The sequence below is a fragment of the Chiroxiphia lanceolata genome, chromosome 9 (assembly GCF_009829145.1).
Source record: "Chiroxiphia lanceolata isolate bChiLan1 chromosome 9, bChiLan1.pri, whole genome shotgun sequence".
NCBI classification, from domain to species: Eukaryota; Metazoa; Chordata; class Aves; order Passeriformes; family Pipridae; genus Chiroxiphia; species Chiroxiphia lanceolata.
The window spans coordinates 13,252,545-13,264,044 of record NC_045645.1 but is presented as its reverse complement, the minus strand read 5'-3'; the positions used below and the strand labels follow the sequence as shown (position 1 = coordinate 13,264,044).

At 40.8% G+C, this 11,500-nt stretch overlaps 1 protein-coding gene across 5 annotated transcripts in view; it reads right to left on the bottom strand.

Moving 5' to 3' along the window:
- Window positions 1-11,500, bottom strand: part of MIER1 (MIER1 transcriptional regulator) — a 34,707-nt gene that overhangs the window by 3,637 nt on the left and 19,570 nt on the right. For all 5 annotated transcript variants that reach the window (XM_032696660.1, XM_032696661.1, XM_032696659.1 and 2 more), the window contains 8 exons: window positions 8,903-9,035; window positions 7,030-7,094; window positions 6,649-6,721; window positions 4,526-4,677; window positions 3,880-3,961; window positions 3,008-3,102; window positions 2,203-2,330; window positions 397-536 (listed from right to left, as the gene is read on the bottom strand). In XM_032696660.1, coding sequence (XP_032552551.1) covers window positions 397-536; window positions 2,203-2,330; window positions 3,008-3,102; window positions 3,880-3,961; window positions 4,526-4,677; window positions 6,649-6,721; window positions 7,030-7,094; window positions 8,903-9,035 — 868 coding nt within the window. The remainder of the gene's footprint in view (window positions 1-396; window positions 537-2,202; window positions 2,331-3,007; window positions 3,103-3,879; window positions 3,962-4,525; window positions 4,678-6,648; window positions 6,722-7,029; window positions 7,095-8,902; window positions 9,036-11,500) is intronic.

The following is an 11,500-nucleotide window of genomic DNA, read 5'->3' as shown; positions in this document are numbered from 1 at the left end:
GGCTCCAGGGAGAGCTTAGAGCACCTTCCAGTGCCTAAAGGGGCTCCAAGAGAGCTGGAGAGGGACTCGGGACAAGGGATGGAGTGACAAGACAAAGGGGGAATGGCTTCCCACTGCCAGAGGGCAGGGTTAGATGAGATATTGGGAAGGAATTCTTGGCTGTGAGAGTGGCGAGGCCCTGGCACAGGTTGCCCAGAGAACCTGTGGCTGCCCCATCCCTGGAATTGTCCAAGGCCAGTTTGGACGGGACTTGGAACAACCTGGGCTAGTGGAAGGTGTCTCTGCTCATGGCAGGGGGTGGAACGGGATGAGCTTTAAGATTCCTCCCAACCCAAACCATTCTGGGATTCTGTGAGGATTTGGCAGCTCTTCAGGGGGCACAGGGCACACACTCACCATTCTGGTTGCTGCTGCTGGTCGTGCTGTCCTCCCTCTCCGACTGGCTGGTGCTGCTGTTGGAGGTTGTGGGAGGAGGGGACGGAGCTCTGCTGGAAGCAGCACTTTCACTCTCATCCAGGAGCCGGTCCATGTAATCTCTAGACAACAGATACAGCTCATTCAGCCCTGGCTGTGGGAAGTGTTGGTGTTATTGGTGAAAAAATACTCACTGCACACACTGCAAGTGTGGTCAATTCACATTCTATGTGGGAAAGGCTTTCAGTTGACAGAGAGCAGGTTTAGTTCAGGTGTTGGGAAGAAATTCTTCCCTGTGAGGGTGGTGAGGCCCTGGCACAGGTTGCCCAGAGAAGCTGTGGCTGCCCCAACCCTGGAAGTGTTCAAAACCAGGTTGGAACAACCTGGTCTAGTGGAAGATGTCCCTGCCCATGGCAGGGGGTGGAACCGAATGAGCTTTCATGTTCCTCCCATTCCAAACCATTCCCTGATTCCATATGCTCTGTGTTGTGGGCTGTGATTTCAAGGTGATGCTTTCTGGCAGATTTCCACTAAGCTCTTGCAATTTGCTGCATCAGCAATAACAAACCACTAAAGTAAATAACATAGGTGCACAAAAAAACCCCAAAGGGGTAAAGTTAAAAGCAAATGAAGAACTCCAGAGTTAAGGACATTCCCATATCTGCCATCTATTCCAGTCCTCCAATTTAGGTCACTAATGGTAAATCTCCTATGAAAGATTTAAACAAAGAAAGCTGTTGGTAAAGCCCTTGTACCAATGGTGTTAAGTCTGGATTAACTCCAGGAACAGCATATCCTCACACATAATTCTGCTGGAATTGACACAGCACCCTGAATTCCCACATTTATCTGCAAAATCATTCAAGAACAGACAAGCACAATCCTGAATGCCACTGCTGCTGATCCCCATATGCAGCCAACTGCAAAAAGAGAGTGTTTTGAGTGATTAACCACCAAAAATGTCTACTAATTTGGGAAAAAAAAAAGGGGAAAAAACCCCCACCACCAGATGGAAGAAGTAGGGGAGACAGACAGTCCCTGACAAGCAGTTAAGGAACTCTCTGTTACACTCTCCAAAGCCACAGATGGCAACTCTGACTGTCACCCTGCGAGTTCACTGCAGTGGTCCAACACACAGCTCTAAAATGTTTGGAGAAACAATAATATTCCAAAGAAGGATCAACAGAGAAGCCAGGAACAAATGAGAAATGAAAATAATAGTAAAAAGGCTTGGCAAGAATCAGCGGAAAGAGTGGGATATAAAATCAGAGCATTGGAATGAGGGGCAGGAGAACATGCTGGCTCAGAGCTGAGGGGGTGCAGTTCTGCTCAGAGATTCCCTCCTTCCCCAGCAGAGATATGAAAGGGGAAAAGGAGCCATGGGCACCTAAGAAAGCCCTGGGGCAGGATGCTGTGCTGGCCAGAATTCTTGCCAACGTACTACAAATCCCACCTGAAACATGTGACTGATGCTATTGTATAAAACATTTATAAAACATATTTTAAATAAAACAATGATTAAAACCACCCCTATTTGCAAAAATGTGAAACATTTAGAAAGAAAACAAACTAAATTCAACAGCTGCTCAATGCAAATTGTTGCCCTTATTCCAAATAAATTTATTTAAGACATCACATTATACACACTAGAGCAATTTTCTGACACCTTGGCCGTTTTCCTGCTGCAAACTGGGACTCTGGAATCCCTTGGTTTTCATTCCATTTCAGCTCTGAGCAGAATAAAATAAAGATTTAGACCCAATACACATGAAATGACGCCCATCTTACGTGACACCAGGGTGCAGGTTGTATTTCTTCTTTCCAAAGCGGGTTTGCTGGGCAAAGAAATCGTAACGCTCCGACTTCTTCCACATGTAATAAAATGCTACACATTCCCCCACGGAGCGTGTCCGGACCTAGGAAACAATGCCAGGCAAGTCTGCATCAATTTAAAAGCATTTTTTTGCCATAAACCCCCAGCATTCAAATCAAAAGGCCTGAAATTCCAAGTCAACGCTGCTTTGGACAACGGAAAATCCTGGCTCCAAATTTCAGAGGCCTTGAATTGAGATGTAAGGTCAATAGTGTTTCTAAAAATACTGGAGATATTGTGAGGTGCTGCAAGGAACAGCTCTAGGGGAATATTCCAAGTCTGTCTCACAGTCTTTTCAGAGGAGGCAGCTCTTCTCAGAGGACTTTTGCAGGGTTTCTGCACTTTGGGTTCACAGCCACAGTCACAGAGAATTCTGGACTTTGAGAAAACAATTTGAGCATAAATATAGGAAGAAATCCTTCCCTGTGAGGGTGGTGAGACCCTGGCACAGATTATTCCATGGATGCCCCATCCCTGGAAGTGTTCAAGGCCAGGTTGGAGCAACCTGGTCTAGTGGAAAGTGCCCCTGTCCATGGCAGGGGATGGAACTGGATGGGTTTAAAGTCCCTCCCAACCCAAACAGTCTGGGATTCTGTGATTCCATAGTAAAAAATAAAAGAAGTAAATATAGTAATTTATTAAGGAAATTAAGAAATTATTTACAATTACTTTGCTTTAAAATATAAAAAAACGTGAACTTCACTTAAACTCAGTGTTTACCTTATTTGCCTGAATCACGTGAAAATCTTTGCCATAGACTTTCAGCCCTTGTTCAAAGTTCCTACATTCTTCTTCTGTCCAAACAGATAATTCTTCTACAGAAAAGGAAAAAAAAAGCAATAAAGAAAATACTTAACCAAAAAGTCAATCAATAAAAGACAACTGAAGTGACAGAAAACACGTTGGAGGAGCTACTTGGTAGGGACTGTTATAAACTTAATATAATTTGGCCTCATTGATTTTAAAGGTCACAAGTAAATAAGGTTTAAAATAGTGGGAGAACAAACTAATCTTCTTTATGTGATCATTCCTGTCTTGTGATTTGCACAGGGAACTCAGGAGAGGTTTGGAAGCAGAACCAACAGATCAATGTGTAGGAAAATAACTCATGTCTTCTCTTAGTTTCTTGTTCCTTTGAGCACAAAGATCAATAATAGACTAGGAAATGCTCAAGGCTCCAAAAGCACCTTTAAAACCAGGGGGTTTTAGTGTTACACTTTGCTAAATAAAAGTTTTAGATACTCTTTCTCCTTTATTTATAACTCTGAATTATTTTATATTTCATGTTTATTGCATTCACTTTGATGACTGAAGTGGTCTAAAAGAACACAGACAAAATGCCCAAGAAATGCACAACTGAGCTGCTAAGAAGTAAGTTTTAATTTTAATGTGCTGCTGAAGTCACAGATATTTATATCAGGCTGTATGGACGGGAAGTGAATTTACACATCTGCTAATTCCATTCTCTCAGAGAACAATGAGAGATTCACTGAGGGCTGCATTTAAATTAAGCTCTGGGCAAACCCCAAGACCTGTGTAACAAATAAAATGAAAAGTCAAGAATAGAACCTCCCCTTTCAGTGTCTGCTCACCTCTGGCTGCTTTGACATTAAACCTCAGCCTTCGTAACGATTCCTCAGTATCAAAATTGCACTTAACCAGTTCATACAATGCCTGGAGAGATGAAAACACACACATTTAACATTCCAGAGACCACCCGATTTATGCTGTGCCACAGCAGCATATTTAGAAAATCACTAACACCTATTAAGATTAAAAATAAATGCTTTGAACGAATTTAATAAAATTTAAGTCAGCACAAAGACATATTTCCTGTGTTTAAATCTCCAAAGCTCTAATTACATAACCAAGAATATATCCAGGCAAAGTGTTTTAATATTTATATCCACTACATACATTTGTAAAATTGATGTGGGGTTTTTCTGGGTATGAAGAAAAAAATAAGTGTGCATTCATACAGCTTTAAAAACTCTATAACTGAAAGAATTAATTCACACACATTTATATGTCATATAAAGCACTGGTGCATTTTATTTTATATACAGCAAAGTTAACAGTTTAATATTCATTGAGAGGTAAAAAATCCATCAGATTTCTATTTCCACGAGGAATAATAAAACTCTTTCAAACACAATTTTAATTCTTGGCAGTAAAATAAAATAAAGGGATGATTAATTCTCTAATATTAAGCTACAAATCCTACTTATTTTTCTATACCTGCTCATTGTCTTTAATATGTGATCCCTCAGGAATTGCATCCAGGCCTTTCTCCTCACCCGTCCGCCTTGAGGCCTCATTTAGGAACTCAATCACTTTATCCTCTGGTAGGAAGTCAGGATTCCAGAGGAGCTGGTCATCATTTTCATACACTGAATGAACACAAGCAAGATAAAACAATGACAGAGACATTTACTCTCTCTGATAAAGGGGTTCTGAAACCCTGGAAGGTCATTGGAGCACTGACATTAATCCCGAACACGCGGAGGGACAGATAAAGATTTGGATGTTATACTTTAGACTGCCTTCAGATCTCTGGCATAACCTGTTCTCTAGATCCCAGGATCCATTATGAAACTCCAGAATTCTAATACTACAAAATCTCCATTTTTTCCAGACCTTTTACAGGATATTTCAGACCAGGAAAGCCATAACAAACTGGAATCAATGGGAAAAACCACAGCAAATGATATATCCTCTGAATTACTTCCCAGTTTGATTTCGGAAGAACCTGCAAGCTTTGAATTAAAATATTAGTATCTCAAAATCAAGTGGAATTCAAGCTTTTAAAAAAACTAGAATCAGGAAAGTATCCAGATCTTGTTTGTGGTCTTTAACAACCATACAAAAACCAGTAAGAAAGGAATTTTAACACTGATTCCATTTGCTCTGTGAGACAAGAGGAAGAAGAGAGACCTTGGGAAAGCAGGGTCAGCACAGGAAGAGAAGATACAGCAGCATTCCCTGCAGGGGAGAAGGCCAGAGGGTTAATAGATACATTTCTACTCGAAGAAAAGTATTTTAACAGGAAAGTAAATACAAATAAAAGCCCAAAATTGGTAAGGAAAATGATCGTCTCGCAAAGAAAGGAGCTTCATTTCACTGATGACACAGTTTGGAAAGAGCTCTCAAGAGTTTTCTGGGAGCTTTTTGTTTCAAAGGCTGGAACTAATCTGTTGTTTGGTTGCTTATTTAGGGAAAAAAATCTGGGAAATCATCATAGAAATATAATCCTTGAATGGTTTGGGTTGGGAGGGACCTTAAAGCCCATCCAGTCCCACCCCCTGCCATGGGCAGGGACACTTTCCACTAGACCAGGTTGTTCCAAGTCCCATCCAACCTGGTCTTGAACACTTCCAGGGGTGGGGCAGCCACAGCTTCTCTGAGCAACAGCACCATTAGTGACAATTTAATTTTCCCCTCAGTGGTTCCTGCCCCTGAAGCAGGTTCTCTGCCCTGCAAACAGCAGTGAGCAAGATGATAAAAAAATGGTTTATATTGGGTACTGCAATGCACAGAGCAGCTATTTCTGTTTTATTGTTGAAGGCCAGAAGCCATTTAGAGCTGAGTAAATACCTGGAAAAGCAGGTGACCAGTAAAGCCTAATGTACTGCACCTCAGGCATATCCACAGTTCCAGCTCTATTTCCAGCCAGAAGCAGGAAAGCCTGCAAAGAGCAGCTTCTTCCCAGCTAAAAAGTAGATGTTTTCTAATTTGCCACTTTCTGTTTTTAATGGAAGCTCTCAACTTATATAAATTACACTCTGTGCAACCTCTCTGGCTACAAAGTCCAGAATGTGTAACCCTACTTGAAGTCAATGGAATCATGGAATATCCTGAGCTGGAAAGGACCCACAGGGACGGTGGAGTCCAGCTCCTGGCCCTACGCAGGACACCAAAGGCTCTGGTTGCGAGGAGGGGAAAAAACCCAAACCCAAAACTAGAACCTTTTTGTTATTGATTGAAGACCTTTAAAAGGTGAAAGCCAAAGCTGCTGGTACCATTTTGCCTTTTTTAATGTGTTAATCCAATTCCAGAGACACAATTTCCCCATCAGCTATTAGGTTTTACATAAAGTAAATAAATAAGATGTTAAACCTGGTCTGCATCACTAATCCAAGAGTTCAAGAGGCACCAGGCCAGCAATATAATCCTTCTTTTCCCCTTCCCAGCCTCAAGCTCTGATGGTCAAGTATAGGATGAAGTACAGTTTGAGACCACAGTTTTCACTTGAAGGACCTCATTTATTTCACAAGACACATGACATCAATCAAACCTTTTACTTCTCCCTAACAGACAACAATCACAAACACAGCAATAATGGTCACAGTGCCAAATCTCACCTTTTTCATTCTCTTTGTATTTGCAGGTGCCAGCCGGAATTTCAGCTTGAAACATGGAGCCCACCATGATTTCCTGTTTTGAAATACCAGAAACAAGAAGTTAAGCAACGATATCCCTGCTGTTTTTTGTTAGCAAACACAAGGATGACAACATCCTCCCCCCCTGCTTTAAACTTTAGACTTGTTTAAAATCTAAAAACACAGTCAACAGGCACTATATGGAAATGGATTTTTAACTACCTGAGGAGGTCTTCAACATTTCTCATTATCAAAACTCTATTTATGAGGAAAAACTGGAGAGGATTTGGATGCTCTACAGAGCTCAGAGTTACTAGGTAATAGATCAACTTATTATTTATGAAATATGGGCTTAGTATTTACCTTTTTCCAGTCTTCTGAGGGAATATAATCTTCATCTTCTTCAGATTCCTCCTCTATTTCACTATCTACAAGAAATTGTTGAAGCATTTAGCCAAAAACAGTAAGGGTGGCAGGGGACAGGAGCCCAGCCTGCCACCCCACCAGGCTCCAGCCCTGCTCTCCTCCCTCCCCCCTTATCTCAGCCCACACCACTGCTAACAGCACTTTTAGGGTCAACATAAATATCTCAGTATTGACAAGATTAAAAATTGACCCACCCAATGTTCACATTTGGGTTGAGATACACAACAGGCTCTGAAAACTTAAGGCACAAATAAATTTTGCTATTAAAATAAAATTTCCTTTCCCTCACCCAGCTTTGAGTGTTCCACATCCCAATTCACTCTAAAGTTTCTGGAAGTATTTGTGTTGAAACATGTGGGTTTCAACACCCTTTTCCATGAGCTCCTGGCTTAGTTCCTGTTGTTCTTTTTCCCTTACAGCAGCTGGCACTGAATTTAAAGGACATCTCAGCACAAGGTGTGAGAATCTGTAAGTGTGTCTTCTTGGGATTTAGGAGCCTTGGATGTACAGCTCAGAGAGGCACAGAAGCATTTAAAATAGATTATTTGGGATAAGGATTGCCAGAAATGTTAAGCTCTTTATGATACAGCCCAGTTGCCTTTCCCAACGTACTGGTTTATGCAAAGGATGTGATATAGCAGTACTAAAATTATTTATACATTAAATTACATTTTATACACAGCTGAACACTGTAAAAAACCCCAAACCTAATGTAATACAGTTGCTACGCTTAAAAATGGGAATTTATTTAACATATTTGCAATCCTCTGCACAGCTACTGAGATTCCTTGGCCACTTTGGATTAAAATAAAGTACAGATTAGAAAATTGCATTTTTACAATGTCATGATTAGTAAGTATCAAGAATAAGGTATGGTAAGGAAATTAGTGTTGTTAAAACACAGAGCAATAGGAATTCAACAGTCACTTTCATTAAAAAAAGGTAAAATATCTGCTGTCTGTATGGCCCTGCTGCCAGCTCTAAAGGCTCAGGTCCCATCAGGAAAGATTCCATGGAAATAGGAGTTGTCTAAAGGGACAGCTACAACAGCCAACAGTCTCAAAGGGATGCAAAACCAGTTTTTAACCAAAACAAGAGAGAAAATGATCAGTTCAATGCTGACAACAGTAACAACTGTGGAATTCTTGAAGTAAATTTTTGTCATTGTGACCTTCCACTTTGGTATTTCAGGCTTAACCATTCTTGGCCTTTTCCAGATTTTATTGCTTGAAGAAATCTGGGTTCTATTTGTAGAAAATTTCAGTTTTTACTTTTCCCTTCAGTTGGACTCTCAGCTCCTTTGGATAAGGACAAAACCCAGCCTTGGCACGATAACCACATGCTGCACAGCAATTATCTGGCTGGAACAGAGCATTTCCTACTTGTAAATATTTTTGCAAATATTTTTACCCCCATCCTTAATGTGAACTGGCAGCTGACACCAGGATGGCAAAGTAATTGCATACTAAATAGTCACTTACTGCACCCAGACTCGTGTGCAAGGTAATTTTTCTGAAGGCACATCCTTACAAACCAATTTGCAGGATAAACTGGACTGAGAGCCTGCTTTTTAAAACTGTAAAATTTAAATTTCCCCACAAATTTCATGCTTTCTTTTAAGAAAAGGCTATTTCCTGGCCTTACAGAGAGTCAGCAGAGCAGAGTTAGCATTCAGCTAAAACCAAGAGTTTGTTTTCCTATTTTTGGGCGTGACGCTAACCAAGAGCAGAATGAACAAGAAAAACCAATGTTTTTAGGAATCAGGTCAATCACAGGGAGATTGCTGTGCTGAGCATTAAACTGGACATACTTGTATCAAAATATTTACACCGACGAGGGCGAATTATCTCCTGGGGATCTTGAGATGCAACAGATGGTGCTGGGTCGTCGTTCGACGACTGTGTCTCGTCTTCCTGCCCTGATGAATCTTTTATGGCCTCCTCCTTGCACACAAAAAACCCAAAGAGCAGATCAGTTACTCCTTTGTATGTGACAAACACTATTTTAGCAAGATATTTTTCCAGGATTATTAATATATCAAATCCAAGTAGCTTTTATCTGACTTGAAGTGACTGGATGGATTGTGGCCTGTCCAGGCTGAGCCACCACAAATGTGTAAACACATCATCGGGTTATTTTTTGACCAGCATTTTAAGCAGATCAATATAACAAACACTCAGACTCTACCATACAAATCACAAATATAAACCTCAAATCAATCTTAATCTTTAATTTTTTTAATCAGTCAAGTAAATCCTTCTGGTTTTCATTTAATTTCATTTAATTTTAAATTTTAATTTGGTCTTTAAAACCCTTTCTAATGAATTTTCAACAAAAAGGGGAGGAATTATTTACATGGAAATGGTACTTTCCATAAAAATTAATGTCAATAGAGTGGTTCAACCCCACAGAAACAGCACATCAGTGGAGTCGAGTCAAGATCAAAAATTAGGACAAGTTTCTCTGTGAGAAGATAAACTACAACAACTATGGGAATTATTACAATCAGGGAAAATTTAAACTACAAATATTTTTTAGAAAAAAATCCATGCTTTCTATTTCAATGCATGTTGTTTGTATCTTTTCTGTATTTTATTGCTGCTTCTAACCCAGAAGCATCAGGCCCAGCACACATTGATGTGCACCTTTACCAGCAACCAGAGTATTGTCACATGTGCAGCTTAAAGTAGATTAAAAATAGAACCCAGCTAAGTGCAGGAGAGCTAAATAGGCTGTACAAAGATGAGCACTTGCAGAGAAAGCTTGAATGATTTATACAATTATTCCACCCCCACAGCTGTATTTTCTGCCTCTCCACTCCAGAGCCTGCAGCACCTCAGAGCTCCCATCCCATATCCCGTGCTCACTCCCCACCACCCTGGCTCCAGCCTGATCCAAACTGGGGTGGGACTGGTGAACACCTGCTCCCAGGTGCCAAACTGGGATTAGGTTGAACTGCTGGTGGTCACTGGGCAGACCCTGAGCTGTGGGTGCTGACGGGAGGAAGGCGCTGGCTCTGCATCGTCCTACAGAGGGTCTGAGCCCTGCAAAGGGACAAGGTGGCTCCTCACAGCAGGGACATGTGGAGATGTCACCCAGTGAAAAGATAGGCAAGGTCTTAAATCAGCTAGTGCAGAACACTGAAGTTGTGTCAGGAAGGAATTAAGAAGGACAGGCACAAGGAGCAAGTGAGATTTCACCACGCACAACAAAATAAACACCTGAGTGTCTTATTTTGATTCTGCACAGAATCCTTGAGGTTGGAAAAGCTCTCCAAGATCAGAGTCCAACTTGTGACTGATCCCCACCTCATCACCCAGCCCAGAGCACTGAGTGCCATGTCCAGTCCCCTCCAGGGATGGGGACTCCACCACCTCCCTGGGCAGCCCCTTCCAATGCCTGAACACCCTTTCCAGGAAGAAATTATTCCTCAAAGAACTCTTCCCAAAATTATTCCTGCATCCTTCATGTTACATAAGTTTTTCCCTCTATCCAGCTTCCTAAACCTTTCCCTATGTAATCTAACTATGGATCTTCCTTCTGAACTATTCAACCCACACAAATAACAATCTTTTACAGCATCTGTCAAGACAGTTTGTAAATCCCAAGAACTTCACTTTCTGAATCAGGTGGATCATTCCTCATCTCTCTGTCACATTCCAGAGACTCTAAAAGGGGTATCAAAAAAGCAAAATGCATCCTTTCTAAAGCCAGATTAGGTAATGCAACTTTCACTAATGCCTGAGCTTTTTTATTTACTGACAATTCAAAGGAATTTGTATTTTAATGGAATTCAGGAGGCAGCAGTAATGGAGAAGTTACAGTTACAGCCTGTGACAGAATTGTTACAAATATATAGGACATTTCAAGTAGAAAAGACTTCTAAAATAAGAAAATTCCTTTAAGAGCACACAGAATGGGATTTTAAAGATGCTAAGCTCAAAACTAAACAGTTTGCAAAGGTACTAGAAGCATTAGGTTCAGTTAATTTAAGTACAACCAGGGCTGCCAGGCTGAAAAATACAGTGCTCAAGCTGCAAAACTTGCAGGATCTCCAACACTCAGAGCCACATTTAATTCAATTCTACACTGAGGAGTTTCAGTAATCAGCTTTTCACCTCGAAACAAGTATTCAGCCACATCTATTAAGGTGTCTGCAGGCATTTAAAATGTCAGTTTTGAAGTGCAATTACAATCCCTTCTTACACAATGTTGTAGGTATTCATGTATTTTAATTTGCCTCAGCAACAGTTTGAGATGATAGAAATGGAATTAAGAGCAATTAAAGAGAAATACAGATGGGTAATTAAGAATAAACCTTAGAGTTCAGTACACAAAGCATCTGAAATCAACTATTCTGCCACGACCTGGGATCTTGAATGGTTGAGCAGTGAGCAAATCATCTCTA